This window comes from Zingiber officinale, chromosome 4B (assembly GCF_018446385.1).
Source record: "Zingiber officinale cultivar Zhangliang chromosome 4B, Zo_v1.1, whole genome shotgun sequence".
Lineage (NCBI taxonomy): Eukaryota > Viridiplantae > Streptophyta > Magnoliopsida > Zingiberales > Zingiberaceae > Zingiber > Zingiber officinale.
The window spans coordinates 110,034,605-110,047,370 of NC_055993.1; the positions used below are offsets into that span (position 1 = coordinate 110,034,605).

General features: G+C 33.3%; 1 protein-coding gene across 3 annotated transcripts; it reads right to left on the bottom strand.

Moving 5' to 3' along the window:
* Positions 1-463: 463 nt before the first annotated feature.
* Positions 464-11,875, bottom strand: LOC121976038 (probable UDP-3-O-acyl-N-acetylglucosamine deacetylase 1, mitochondrial). 3 transcript variants are annotated; one of them, XR_006110498.1, is made up of 8 exons: positions 11,692-11,875; positions 11,301-11,609; positions 9,214-9,420; positions 8,808-8,906; positions 4,996-5,060; positions 3,271-3,415; positions 769-894; positions 464-660 (listed from the first exon to the last, which is right to left on the bottom strand). XR_006110498.1 is itself a non-coding variant. In XM_042528025.1 (7 exons), exons 1-6 carry the CDS (start codon positions 11,782-11,784, stop codon positions 3,272-3,274), a joined length of 849 nt encoding a protein of 282 aa, XP_042383959.1. In that variant the 5' UTR covers positions 11,785-11,875; the 3' UTR covers positions 464-894; position 3,271. The 3 variants fall into 3 exon arrangements, 2 of the variants coding, with proteins under 2 accessions (XP_042383959.1, XP_042383958.1); XM_042528025.1 differs by having other exon boundaries at positions 464-894; positions 3,271-3,347; XM_042528024.1 differs by having other exon boundaries at positions 464-894.
* Between the last annotated feature and the right edge of the window lie 891 nt (positions 11,876-12,766).

Genomic DNA, 12,766 nt, shown 5'->3' on the forward strand with positions numbered 1-12,766 from the left:
ATCTCACAATCACTTTCTCAGTTATCATAATTTATCTTTTTCGTGTTTGTCCTATGATGCACTGACGAAGATGCTCGGACAAACACTTCCCTTGCCACTTGTTCACCATTTAACAAGTTGAGTCCATGTGACCAGACTTGATAAGCTCACCCTATCGACTTAACTCATTCCAGTAGGTTAGTTTTGTCCGTCCTACCGAGTCAATCTAATCCGCTCTATCAGTTCAATTAGTATCGAGCAAAAATCCAATATAGAACATATTTTAGGAGCATGCTTTTCATGCGAGCAAAAACCATTTTAGAAGGAAACAAAAGGGCTAATTCATTAGTCACGCTGGCCTTGTAGACGCTCTCAAACTTGACTTTTATTCAATAGAGTCAAAGCAACTAAATAAGCAAACAGCTACCGTAAATCAGAGTTTCTTTGGAATACTTACCAGGAATGAAAGAAATCAGTACTACTATAGTTTCCAATGGGAAAATCCACATGTCGAATTGCTGTATAAATGGCATTCATACAAATTACAAAAGGTGTTTGAAGAAGAATTAACATTAATAGCATACACTAAATTAATTTGTCAACTCCAATTAATTAGTCAAACAGGGAGGAGTTTCACTCGGCTGAGATTCGTCATCCTATCTTAGCTCACGCATGATTTCCCTAGGAGATGTTAACTTCGTGAAACTTTTTCAAGAATCCCCAAATAAACACATGAAAACAATGCCACCAGGCTAATGCATTTACGCTACAGAAATGGCTAGGCCTTACCAACAACTATTCCATGAAAATGGATTTTGGATCACTGTGCTAGCATTTCCGTTGCTAATCTTTCACTTGTGCTGTCGATGATCTTGATAGCAATCGCACAAAGTCAGCATGCAGGGCATGGCCAGCCTGTATAAAAGAAGGAATATTTAGTCTCGAGCCAATTTGCAAAGAGTAGTGACTCAAAATGATGGACTAAAACACTGAAAAAAAAGCCACCTATATGAAACAGCATGTTAATCTATTGTAAAGTAATGCATTTTGTCTTATTAAGCAAGTTCAATGGTAAATCAATAATAGGCCACAGTAAGATACGTTCATAAAAACTACTTCGCATAATGGTCACATATAACAAGAAGCAAGAGCATCTTCCCTTTCTACTCTCACATTCCTTGGTAAAATGAGAAATCCATGAGCGATTTGAGAAGCTGAAAACTTAAAAATTGTTTCAGGATCAGAACAGCTATGGTTGTAGGAATTCTTATGGTTTTATCTTCACATGATAGTGTACTTTGTTTGCAAATCACGCATTTAAACAGCATATATATTCCCAGAACATTGATTTGCGATTGCCTTTTCGTGTCAAAAAAAGCAAGCATCATTGTTCCGGTACCAACCACTAAGCATGTAACACATGAAGATTGCTAAAATTGATTTTAAATACCAAGTTAGGTACCGTTTGCCCGAACTAGGGCAGAGACAAAATTATTGGGACTGAAAACGAAGCAAATGGAGCAGATTTGTGTTCAAGCTTATTCTTTTTTTCAGTAGAGCTTGTTCAATCTTATTAAAAATCTTATTGAGGCTGAGCCTCAACTATAGAGAAATTTGTTTTACTTATAATTTAGTTAAAAGCATTGATGCAATAAATGAAACTTATACTATTTTCTCAATTTTAGCATATGGTAGATAATACACAGTTATAAAATTTATAAGATATTAAAAATAATAAATACAAAAAAATCATAATATACATGCCTAGTTTATTTTTATATATATTTGATTAAAACATTAAACCCATGTTTAATTGAGAAGGCAAAAATAAAAACTAGAAAAAAAATTCCATGTTGGCAAATTTTCCATTGTTCATTTCGTGAAAAAGGATAATTTTTTATCCTTTCCTTTGTTTACTGATGTCAAATACTCGACGGACAAATTTAAGAATCCATTAGACAGAATGAAAGCGGCTGCAAGTTCACTCGTGGCCTCCAGAGTGGCCGCAAGTTCACTCGTGGCCTATGGTGGCCGCAAGTTCGTTTTTGGCCTCTCGGTCTCGGGTGGCTACAAGCGAGGTCACGAGTTCGCGCACAATCGTGGGCAGTCTTGCACATGGCCATGAGCGAGCTCGCAAGTTCGCGCATTGCCGCAGGCAGTCTTGCATGTGGCCACAACCGACCTCGCTTGTAGCTCTGCAAGGTTACACAAGACTAGTTCACTTTTTTCCTTCTTTTTTTCCTTTCTTTTCTCTTCTTTTCCTTTGCTTTTCTCTTCCTTTTCCCTAGGGATTTTTTTTCACCTTAAATTCCTTTCCTTACTCAATCTGCACCTCGAAGTTAAACAAAACATAAAGAAAACATTATAATCGAGCTTTACACAAGTTAATAAATAAATTTATTCAAGAATTGTTCATAAATTTTATTAATGAAATTTAGTGAATTTAGCCCATTTGTGCTCAAATTTATTTATTTTATATATATTTTTATATTGAACAAATATAAACCAGCTATTAATCAAACTCGCACACAACCATCCACCTCATTAATGATCTTATCTACCACTATAAAAGTTAAAAGAAAAAAATCAAAATCAAGCTTTAGACAATTAATAAAAAAAAAATATATTCAAGACTTGTTCATGAACTTTGTTGATGACAGTCAATGAATTGAGCTCACCAAATTTTAAATTTATTTTATACATATTTTAACATTGAACAAATATAAATGAGCTATTATCAAGCATATCTATCAAGTTTCGCCACAAACATTCCCCTCATATAGATTTCTGTCTACCGCTTGCATAAAAGCAATAAGAAAGTTGCTTTGAGTATTTGTATGAGGGTGCAACTCAATGCTAACAATTGGTTTACTTGGATGAAGGATGAAAGGAAAGAATCACAAACTTGCAGATGAAGCTTCATTATTTATGTGCACATTTTTGTCACTTTCCCTCCTCTCCCTCCTATCTTCCATCCAAGTAAATGTACCCTTAAAGAACATTTCCTTATATAAAATTCCATACTTTATTAATATGAAACTCAACTAAGAGCACTAAGAATGCAATTCTTCTAAAATTTAGCTCTTACATGTGCCTAAGGGATAACACCATATCAAGTTAATCGCAAAATGCCTTGAATATCTTATATAATTGCATAGAAGTATTATCTACCATTACCTATAAAATTAATAGGAAAATATCAAGAAACCTTTTGGTTTATAATAACTATAAACTAAGAGGCATTTTAAATAGAACTATCAAAAAAAAGAGAGAGAAGGAAAGATTTAAAACCTTATAGGCAATTATGTGTGCAATGGGAAGCCCCTGATTTCCATTTTGAGCAAAGAGTGAGACGTCTCCCACAAGATCTAAAACCTTATGGCGACAAGGCTCATTAGAGAAACGTAATGGTGGATTTAACCAACCAGCAGTGGCACTGAAATAACAATGATATTTAAAGAAAAGAAAATCAGAAAAAAGCAACCACCTCAAACTTTCATGAATTATCAATACAGGATGCAAAATACCACATCAACCATACAACTAGGGTGGTATTACAGCAGAAGAAAATTTAAAGAAGTAGAAGATGGGTGCATTAGGCATTACTTGACATTTTGCCTTAGGGAACCAATCTATGAAAGGTGTTGTAGTCTGAATGGCATCAAATATATGGATGAAACTATCCTTCCCAAAAGTTAAGCTTCAAATATACTAAACAGTGTCAATAAGTGGATGAAACATTTCTGAGTGCAAGGACAAATAGATACACACAGCTAAAGTCAGAGTTTTGAGTCAGTTCATGCAAAAGGCCAAAAAGTGCCATCAAGAAGGAATGTTACAATCCTACCATAGGCTAAAGAATTTCTAGGAAAAGGAAAGCGGTAGTCTCTAAGAAGCATGGACTTCTGCATATCAAGTCTTGTTTTCCTAACGTTGATTATGTAGGGTTCATTATTGATAGAAGGTCCACTTCATTTTTTTGTGCATCTCACAAGCAACTTGGTAACATAGAAAAACAAGAAACAAAAAGTGTAGCTTGATTTAGCATTGAAGCCTAGTACAGAGCAATAATGCATGCATTTGCGAGATGATGCAGATCAAGTCCTTCCTTGATTATCTTAATTTTAGCAATACTAAATGAATATACATAGTGTCAAGCAAGCCGTCATTTACATTGCTAACATTCAAGTGTTTCATGAATGCTCAAAACACATTGAGAGTCACTGTCACTTTATTTTAATTCATTATATCTTAGAAGATCAGTATGTCATATGCTCTTTCAAATAGCAAATTGCTGATATGTTTACTAAACCTCTTTCACCTAGTCTTATGTTTTCATGTAACAAGTTGGGCATGCTAGATATTTGTACTCCAGCCTAAGGGGTGTTAGATAAAATATGTATAAAAGACTTGTACTTACCTAAAACAATTTCCTACTTTTTAGATTAATTAGTTATTCTGGAGTTTATAATAAAAAGTTATCAAAGTTCTAACTATTCAAAATATTTTGTCACATAATTCAATTTATTCTCACAATAAAAGGGATGATTGTACAAGAATGTACCTTGGGAAGGTACGTATAAGATGTTTAACAGTAATGGATTTCTTTCAACATAGATACTAGAGTGAAATTTTATGGGTTAAATGTGATTTCTCAGCTTGAGTTACTGCTTTTGTGCCACCCTAGTGGAAAAACTTATACATTTCTTTTGTGTAAGCTAACTATTAATATCACCTAGAAGTTTTCAGAATCATGACATTACTTTCTATACATCTTTTCATTCTTCTTTAGATTAGAAAATTTATATGACTAAGAATAATCCGATCTTTTTCTCTGTGACAATCAGAAACTGTTGAATCTTAATTTAAGTTCTTTAAGGATCCCTTTGCAGTCCATTTTTAGTTGATTGCTTGAATAATTGTCTCTGGAAAATGATTAATGATTTATAAGGAAACATTGTACATTCTTCAGTTTAAGCTTTTGAAGATACACGAGAACATAATGGGAGACTACACCTGCAAACAATAGCATTATCAACTGATCCACCCTTAATTAGCCCAGCTTGGCGCATTCCCTCAACCTGCAGCCCATCTTTCATTATTATTGATTTTAAAGAAATGTGAAGATATCAAAATGAAGAAATTAGTAACTAAGACTAATATATTAGTGACTAAGAGTACACACAAAATAAAAGCAAGACTGATTAAAGTTATTTAGTGATGGCAAATATTTTCAATTAAAAGGAGGCAGAGGAAGCATTGAACCCATTGATTTGAACCATATGCTCCAGTGACATTGGACTGGCCCAACACAATCTCATACTCTTACCATGCTGCCATCTTCTCCGTAAGTAGTTGATCAACAAGCTTGTTTGACATTAGAACTCCCACTTTGATGTCTTCATCTCCATCACAATCGATAAGGCCTCCTGTGAGGTCTTGCACAATAAGAAAAGCCACATGTTCTCTATTGGGGTTGTCAGGTGCCCCCCACCACCAAAACGTCACCATAGTAAATTGGTAGGGCATTAAATCCAATGAACGAAAGACTCCTATTTCTCAGTGATCCTTAATTAGGAGGTGGCCTTGAAGGTCAAAAATATGTGCAAGCATTTTGTCAAACATCTAGGGCACACGCTACAAGCAACAAGTGGGTTGTGAAGAGTATATTATTTTTTCCATAAGTACTTGTTTAAGATTGCAATCTTTTTAGCCTAAATTAATAGCAAAATGTAGAATGTAGAGAACATCATTAACATTTTACAGCACAAATAAGTCACATTAATCCTAAATTTTGAAAGCAATGACACTTTTTTTTTAAAAAAAAATCTAAAAAAAGAAATAAAAAAATTCTAAAAATATATATTTTGTATTTTTTTACCATTTTACATAATTATTTAAATTATTTTTTAAATATATATTATTTAAATTAATAATTAAATTAATAAATTGTTAATTATATTTATTATAAATAATAGTTTTTTATCAATGAAGTTGACTGAAGTAGAATGTTGTAAGAACCAATGTTTGCATTTGATTCACATAGTTCCTTTTGGTATTAGTAATGTAACATATTATAATGTATCAATCAAGCTTGGTATCAATTTTAATTCAAGTCTAGATCAAGTTTCTTAATTGAAAATTATATTTAATTATTTTTTCTAACAATATCATGTTGTTCAATAATTGAGAATTTATATAAAATTAATATACAACTCATTTTTAAACTATACACAATAAATATATTTATCTAATAATTACTATATATAAATAAAAAATACAAAAATCATATCGGCACGATACGATACCAAAATCGTATCGTTCCGGTCTAGAACCGAAATCTCAGCACAGGTCGAGATTCAAAACCTTGTATTAACTAATATATTTTTTAAGAAAAGAGGGGAATACTTAGTCACGTTCAAAAGTGAGAATAATAAATCACAAATTGACTTTCTTATCTAAATAAAATGTATTAAAGATGAATGTAATAGGATACTAATAAACGATGGAGAAATAAAAGAGCGATGGAAGAGATATTTTCATCAACTTTTTAATGAAGGTTTAGGTGACCAACTTAACTTAGGTAATTTAAGTAGGTCAAATGAGTATAGAAATTTAAATTTTTATTATAGAATTCAAATTTCAGAAGTAGAACAAGATTTAAATGGGATGTACAATGGAAAAACCGTTGGACCGGATGATATTCCGATAGAAGTTTGGAAGTGCCTAGGGAAATAAGGTATTGAATGACTTACAAAATTATTTAACATGATATTGAAAAAGAAAAAAATATCTAATTAATGGAGGATAAGTACTCTAGTTCCCTTATATAAGAACAAGGGAGACATACAAAATTGTGCAAACTATTGGGGTATTAAACTAATGAGTCATACCATGTTTGGGAAAAAGTAATAGAAAAAAAAAATTAAAGAAGAAGATCATGGTGATCGAAAATCAATTTAGGTTCATGCCTGAAAGGTTGACAATAGAAGTTATATATCTTCTTAGACAATTAATTGAAAATATCGAGAGCAAATATAAAATCTACACATGATATTCATTAACTTAGAAAAAACTTATGATAGAATCCCAAGAAAAATTATATAGAGAATTCTAGAAAAGAAAGGTGTTAACGTAACATATATTGAACTAATTAAGGATATGTACGAAAATGTAACGACAAGAGTAAAGACTTCAGGCGGAGTGATTGAAGCATTTTCAATAAAGATAGGGTTACATCAAGAATCAGCTCTTTTTACACTAATTATAGACGAACTTACATATTCAAGACACAGTACCGTAATACATGTTGTTTGCAGATGATATTATTTTGGTAGATGAAGCACGTGAAGGAGTAAATGTCAAACTAGAATCTTGGCGGGAAACACTAAAAGGGAAAGGTTTTAGGCTTAGTAGAATAAAGATAGAATATGTAAAATTTAAGTTTAGCAATATTAGATATAATGAGACAATTGTTAAGATAGGAGATGACGAGTTGTCTGAAACCGAGAACTTTAAATATTTAGGATCATTTTTACAAAATGATAGAAGGATTGAGAGAGATGTTTTACATAGGATACAAATAGGATGGTTGAAATAGAGAAGAGCGTCGGGTGTTTTATGTGCCCGTAAAGTATATCTAAAACTTAAAGGAAAATTCTACAAAACCGCAATTAGACCTGCTATGTTATATGGAGTTGAATGTTGGGCTATGACTTGAGACATGAACATAAAATGAGAGTTGCAGAGATAAGGATGTTAAGGTGGATGTGTATACATACGAGAATGGACAGAATAAGAAATGAGAGTATTAGAAAGAAAGTCGGAGTTGCATGATGGTACGGGCATATACTTAGACGACCAATAAATGCTCCAGTTAGGCGATGTCAACTATGATAAACGCGCATATTAAACAAGAAAGAGGAAGATAAAAAAGATTTGGTTAACAACAATAAAATAAGATAAAATTTATTTAAATATAGATGATAATATAGTTGGAGATCGAGTGCACGTAAAAGTATTCATATAATCGACCCCACATAATGGGATAAAATCTGATTGTTGTTGTTGTAGTGTAACAAAATAAACTCTTTTTATGTCTATATGATTTGTAATAATATGAACATAATACTTATTATCAAACTATTTAAAAGTTACAAATATTTTATTATTTTTTTCATGTTATGAATCTGACAAGATATTTTCTCATAAAATCATAGCTAATTTCTAAAATGATAATTATACTTAGTTTTTTCTCCCTTTTTTTACAGGAACTATAAGCATAAATACCAAAGTAAATCAAGAAATGCAGCAACAGCTATACATTTTGTCAAAATATTATAATGAAGTATTATGTCGGTATGATTTTGATGACAAATTTCAATTAGCATTAGAAGTTTTAAAAATAGGATAAGACTTTACAGTGATGATTGTTTTTTTCTTTCAGATTAGAACATTACTATATAAATATATATATATCAACTAAGGATGAAGTCATCGCACAAAATGCACAGTTTGTATGGTTCAACATATTATTGTTTTATTAACTTTTTATTACATTTCATATATTTTGGTTTTCAGAACTTTCCTGGAAGGGACATCAACCAACTCCTGACAAGGTGCATCTAGTTTTAGTCACTGACATTTAAAGCTTTCCTAATTCAGTCTTAGTTAGATGACACGACTCACGAGTATTACCTATCTATTGTTGAACAATGTCTGAAAAAATTGGTAGTAAAAAATCATGGATATTTAAACTCTGTTTATTGTGTTCATAGAGAACAAATGCAAAAGAAAATGAATATTGGCAAATTGAGAATTAGGCAAACCTCTTCATAGATGCAAAATGTCCTTGCAGAAGCTATTTCTTCACAGTATATAGATTCATCAACGAAAGAAGAAAACCACTGGGTGGCAATTGCTGGTATCTGTTAAATGTTAATCACGCAAACATGAGTCAAGTTCATAGAACACAATCATATTTCCCGTGCCCCATTTTGTTCATCCACAAACTCTTGAACAAATGGCAAAAACTTTTATCTTGCCTGAACCATTCAACTAGGTTCGTATCTCAGGTAGCTTATATCATATAAGCTGCGAAATGAACTTCAGATGGGTGGGGGGTTTCAAGCATAGCAATAAAGATCACAATAATGTAGTGATACAAAAGAGCTTCAGATGAACTAGAGAAAGCTGAAAATCAAAATAAACCAAAGAGATAAATGCAAACAATACCTTGGAAAAATCTATTCCATATGTGATGTGGATATTTGGAGAAGGAAAGGCAATCAAGAAAGAATTTCTGTGACAGAGATAAAGTGGTTCATGGAGTTTTGGTACTAATTTTTCCAAACTGCACCCATTGTGATCATTGGCAACATACAACCCAGCTTCTTTTATTGCCTCTACCCATTGCTTAGCTGATCCATCTAACAAAGGAACCTGCTTATTAGTAAACCAGTCAATGACAATACGTTTAAGAAATTTTGATTTAGTTGAAATAAGTTCAACTATGCCTCCTGAAACTATCTTGGCATTAGACTACATAAATAGGAAAAGGATAAAGGGAGCAGCATCTCAAGAATAAACAGCAAAGTGCAATTGTTTCTTTACAAACAGTCCCATGGTACAATTTAGGAATGAAATGTCAAGAAACAAACAGTGACCATTTAATAAAGATTTTCTTGATATATTTAACCAGAATAGCATGCATAAGATAATCTGATAGATCATACACATTTGTTTTTAATTAAATCCCTAGTATTGATTGGTCAAAGTAAAACGTAGTCCTCATATGAAATGCCATCCTCACAATGAAGTCATGTCCCAACTATTTGGGGTAGATTTTATGGATTATCCTTCTATTGAACCCTTTGCAATACTGTATCTTTAATAATATTCAGATATCTTAAACTACTTTCAATTATGTTACCTAAAATTTACTCTAGTGTCCCTCTATCCGTCACACCTTCAACATTAATCAAGTCATCTAGGGTACCTATAAAATCTATTAGTGATATTCATAATTTATTGTCATTTTTAAATATATTGAAGGTGTGAGGGGATGTCATAGTACAACATATTGGAATTGTATAGAAGCCTACCAAGACTTGGTTAATGAATCTGCTAACTAGCCCTTTGACTTAACCAATAGTGATAATAATCTCCTAGGAATCTAGGATTAGACCTTTTCCCTAACAGCATGGTACAGATGATCATGCCATAGACATATAAATTTTCCACAACAGTCGCAATAATATTTCAAAAGCTCCTCCCAATTGTGATTGATCATTCTTTATCCTATTAATGATCACTGCATCAATGGTCACAAAGTCTTATAAAATTTTCCACGATGGTCATATAATAATAATCAAGAAGCTCCTCTCAATTTTGATTGCTCATTATTTATCTTTGAATGATAAATCCCAGTTATCTAAAACATTTACAATAATTTCATATAAATCATATCCATGCATCTAGGATTCCACATCGTAGTTTTTGTTCACAATTCAAGATTAAAATTTAATTTGATTACACTGCTACCAATTAAAGCAATATTGCTTGCAAATAACATGCACCGATGCACCAAGGAAGTTTATCTTAAATATGATAGGCTACTTCATCTATTACTAATGCAAGCAAATAGGGACTTGGCATGTAGGATTGCAAAGAGGATGATCCATCATAACTATTTACTTTCCCCTGATAACTTGGGAAGAAAGTTGAATTGGGGGAAAGAAAGGGTGGATGATGGACAAAAAAGGGTGGACCTTGCTAGTTGTATCAGTCACCACACTCTCCATGATTGATTCAGATGAGGGAGAGTAACATTGGGAAAGCATGAAACCTCGCGACATGGATAAGTGGATTAAGTTCCCACAGCTTAAAAAGGATGGCTTTGCAATAGCATTTTTCTTTTTTAACAAGTGAACAGCCAGAGCAAAAAGGAAAGTTGAAGCATTGTTATCAACTAAGAGACTTCAGCGATGCTGTCCCAACCTAGAAGATGATTCAACAATGCTAATAGGAGTTTGTCTAGTGGTGAGCGGTTAGCCAAGAGTGGGAACAAGAAATTGGTCCACAAGTCCCTTTTTTAACATACATCTAAATTTAATCTCGACTTTAGTTAAAATTTTATGACTATCACTTGCATGTTTAATCAGCTCACCTTTCTCCTTATCTGCCCAGTTCTGAGCCAAAGCCCAGTGAAGGAAAACTATATTATCAATTTATCATAACAACTCGCTATTAACCATGCAACAATACTTCAAACTCTTTGATATCATAGATAGCGAACTATGGGAAATGGTGGCACTCAATACCTCCTCACCACCATCGATCTCAATCCGACAGTTATCGACCCCGCAGGCCTCCAGCGCGGACAGGAGATGCTCAACAGTGCGCACCCTCACTCCATCGCGACATAGCGTGGTGCAGAGGGCAGAGTTGACGACATGGTCGATCGAGGCAGGTATCCTGGTGCCCTTTCGGGAATGTAAATTTCTGACAACGAAGTATCTTCCCTCCCCGGCGGCAGCCGGGATCAGACGGACCGTGGTGAAGTTACCGGAGTGAAGCGCCGTCCCCGATCTGGTCACCGACGATGCAAGGGTTTGCTGGTTCCGTCCCGTCTGTCATCCAGCAAAAGTTCATTTTATGGAGAAAGGCTAGGGAAAAAACGCAATAAAGAGAGAATAAGGGAGAGGAACCGACGGAATTCCTGGAGATGGAGCGGGAGATGGATGTGAGAGCCAACGAATGACTGGAGAGTAGCCGGCGACTATGGCTGAGCAACGGCGAGGGCATGGGCGGCGACGATGGTGGGTGCAGGCGGACATCCGCAAATGGTCTTATCGGCCATTCTTATTCTTCTTCCTGGTCATCAAAAGATGTCCGATGGGATTGTTCTACAGCGTGGCTATTTTTTCATCGAAAATAAATAAACAAATAAAAATACTGCGTGTGTACTTTAGTGAGGGCAAAAAAAAAATGAAAAGGGCGCCCGAATCTATTTTTCAAAAAATATATATATCAAAAGATCATTCCACCTTCCGTGAATATCTTTATTTTAGCCATTATAATTAGCTATTATAACATATAACCACTACTGAATAGTTATTACAATATAATTTATATAATTATATAGTTTTAAGTCTCTATCTTTTTATATTAATTATGGATGAATTCGATATACATATTCAAGACATAATAATCTTGGTATATATTATTTACAGATGATATTATTTTGATAGATGAAACATGTAAAAGAGTGAATGTTAAATTAAAATCTTGGAGAGAAATACTAGAAGGGAAAAGTTTTAAGCTTAGTAAATTAAAGACAGAATATATGAAATTTAAGTTTAACAATATTAGAAATAATGAAATAATTGTTAAGATAAGAGAGGACGAGTTGCCCGGAACTGAGAGATTTAAATATTTATGATCATTTTTACAAAACGATAGAGAGATTGAGAGAGATGTCTTACATGGAATACAAGCAGGATGGTGAAATGAAGAGGAGTGTTGAGTATTTTATGTGATCGTAAAGTACCTTTTAAACTTAAATGTAAGTTCTATAAAATCACAGTTAGACCTGCTATGTTATATAGAGCTAAATGTTGGGTCATGACTCGAGCACATAGTAGAAAATGAGAGTTACAGATATGAGAATATTAAGATGGATATGTGGACACACGAGGATAGATAAAATAAGAAATGAGAACATTAAAAAGAAAGTCGGAGTTGCGTTTATTGAGGAAAAACTCCGAGAGACACGTTTAAGATGGTA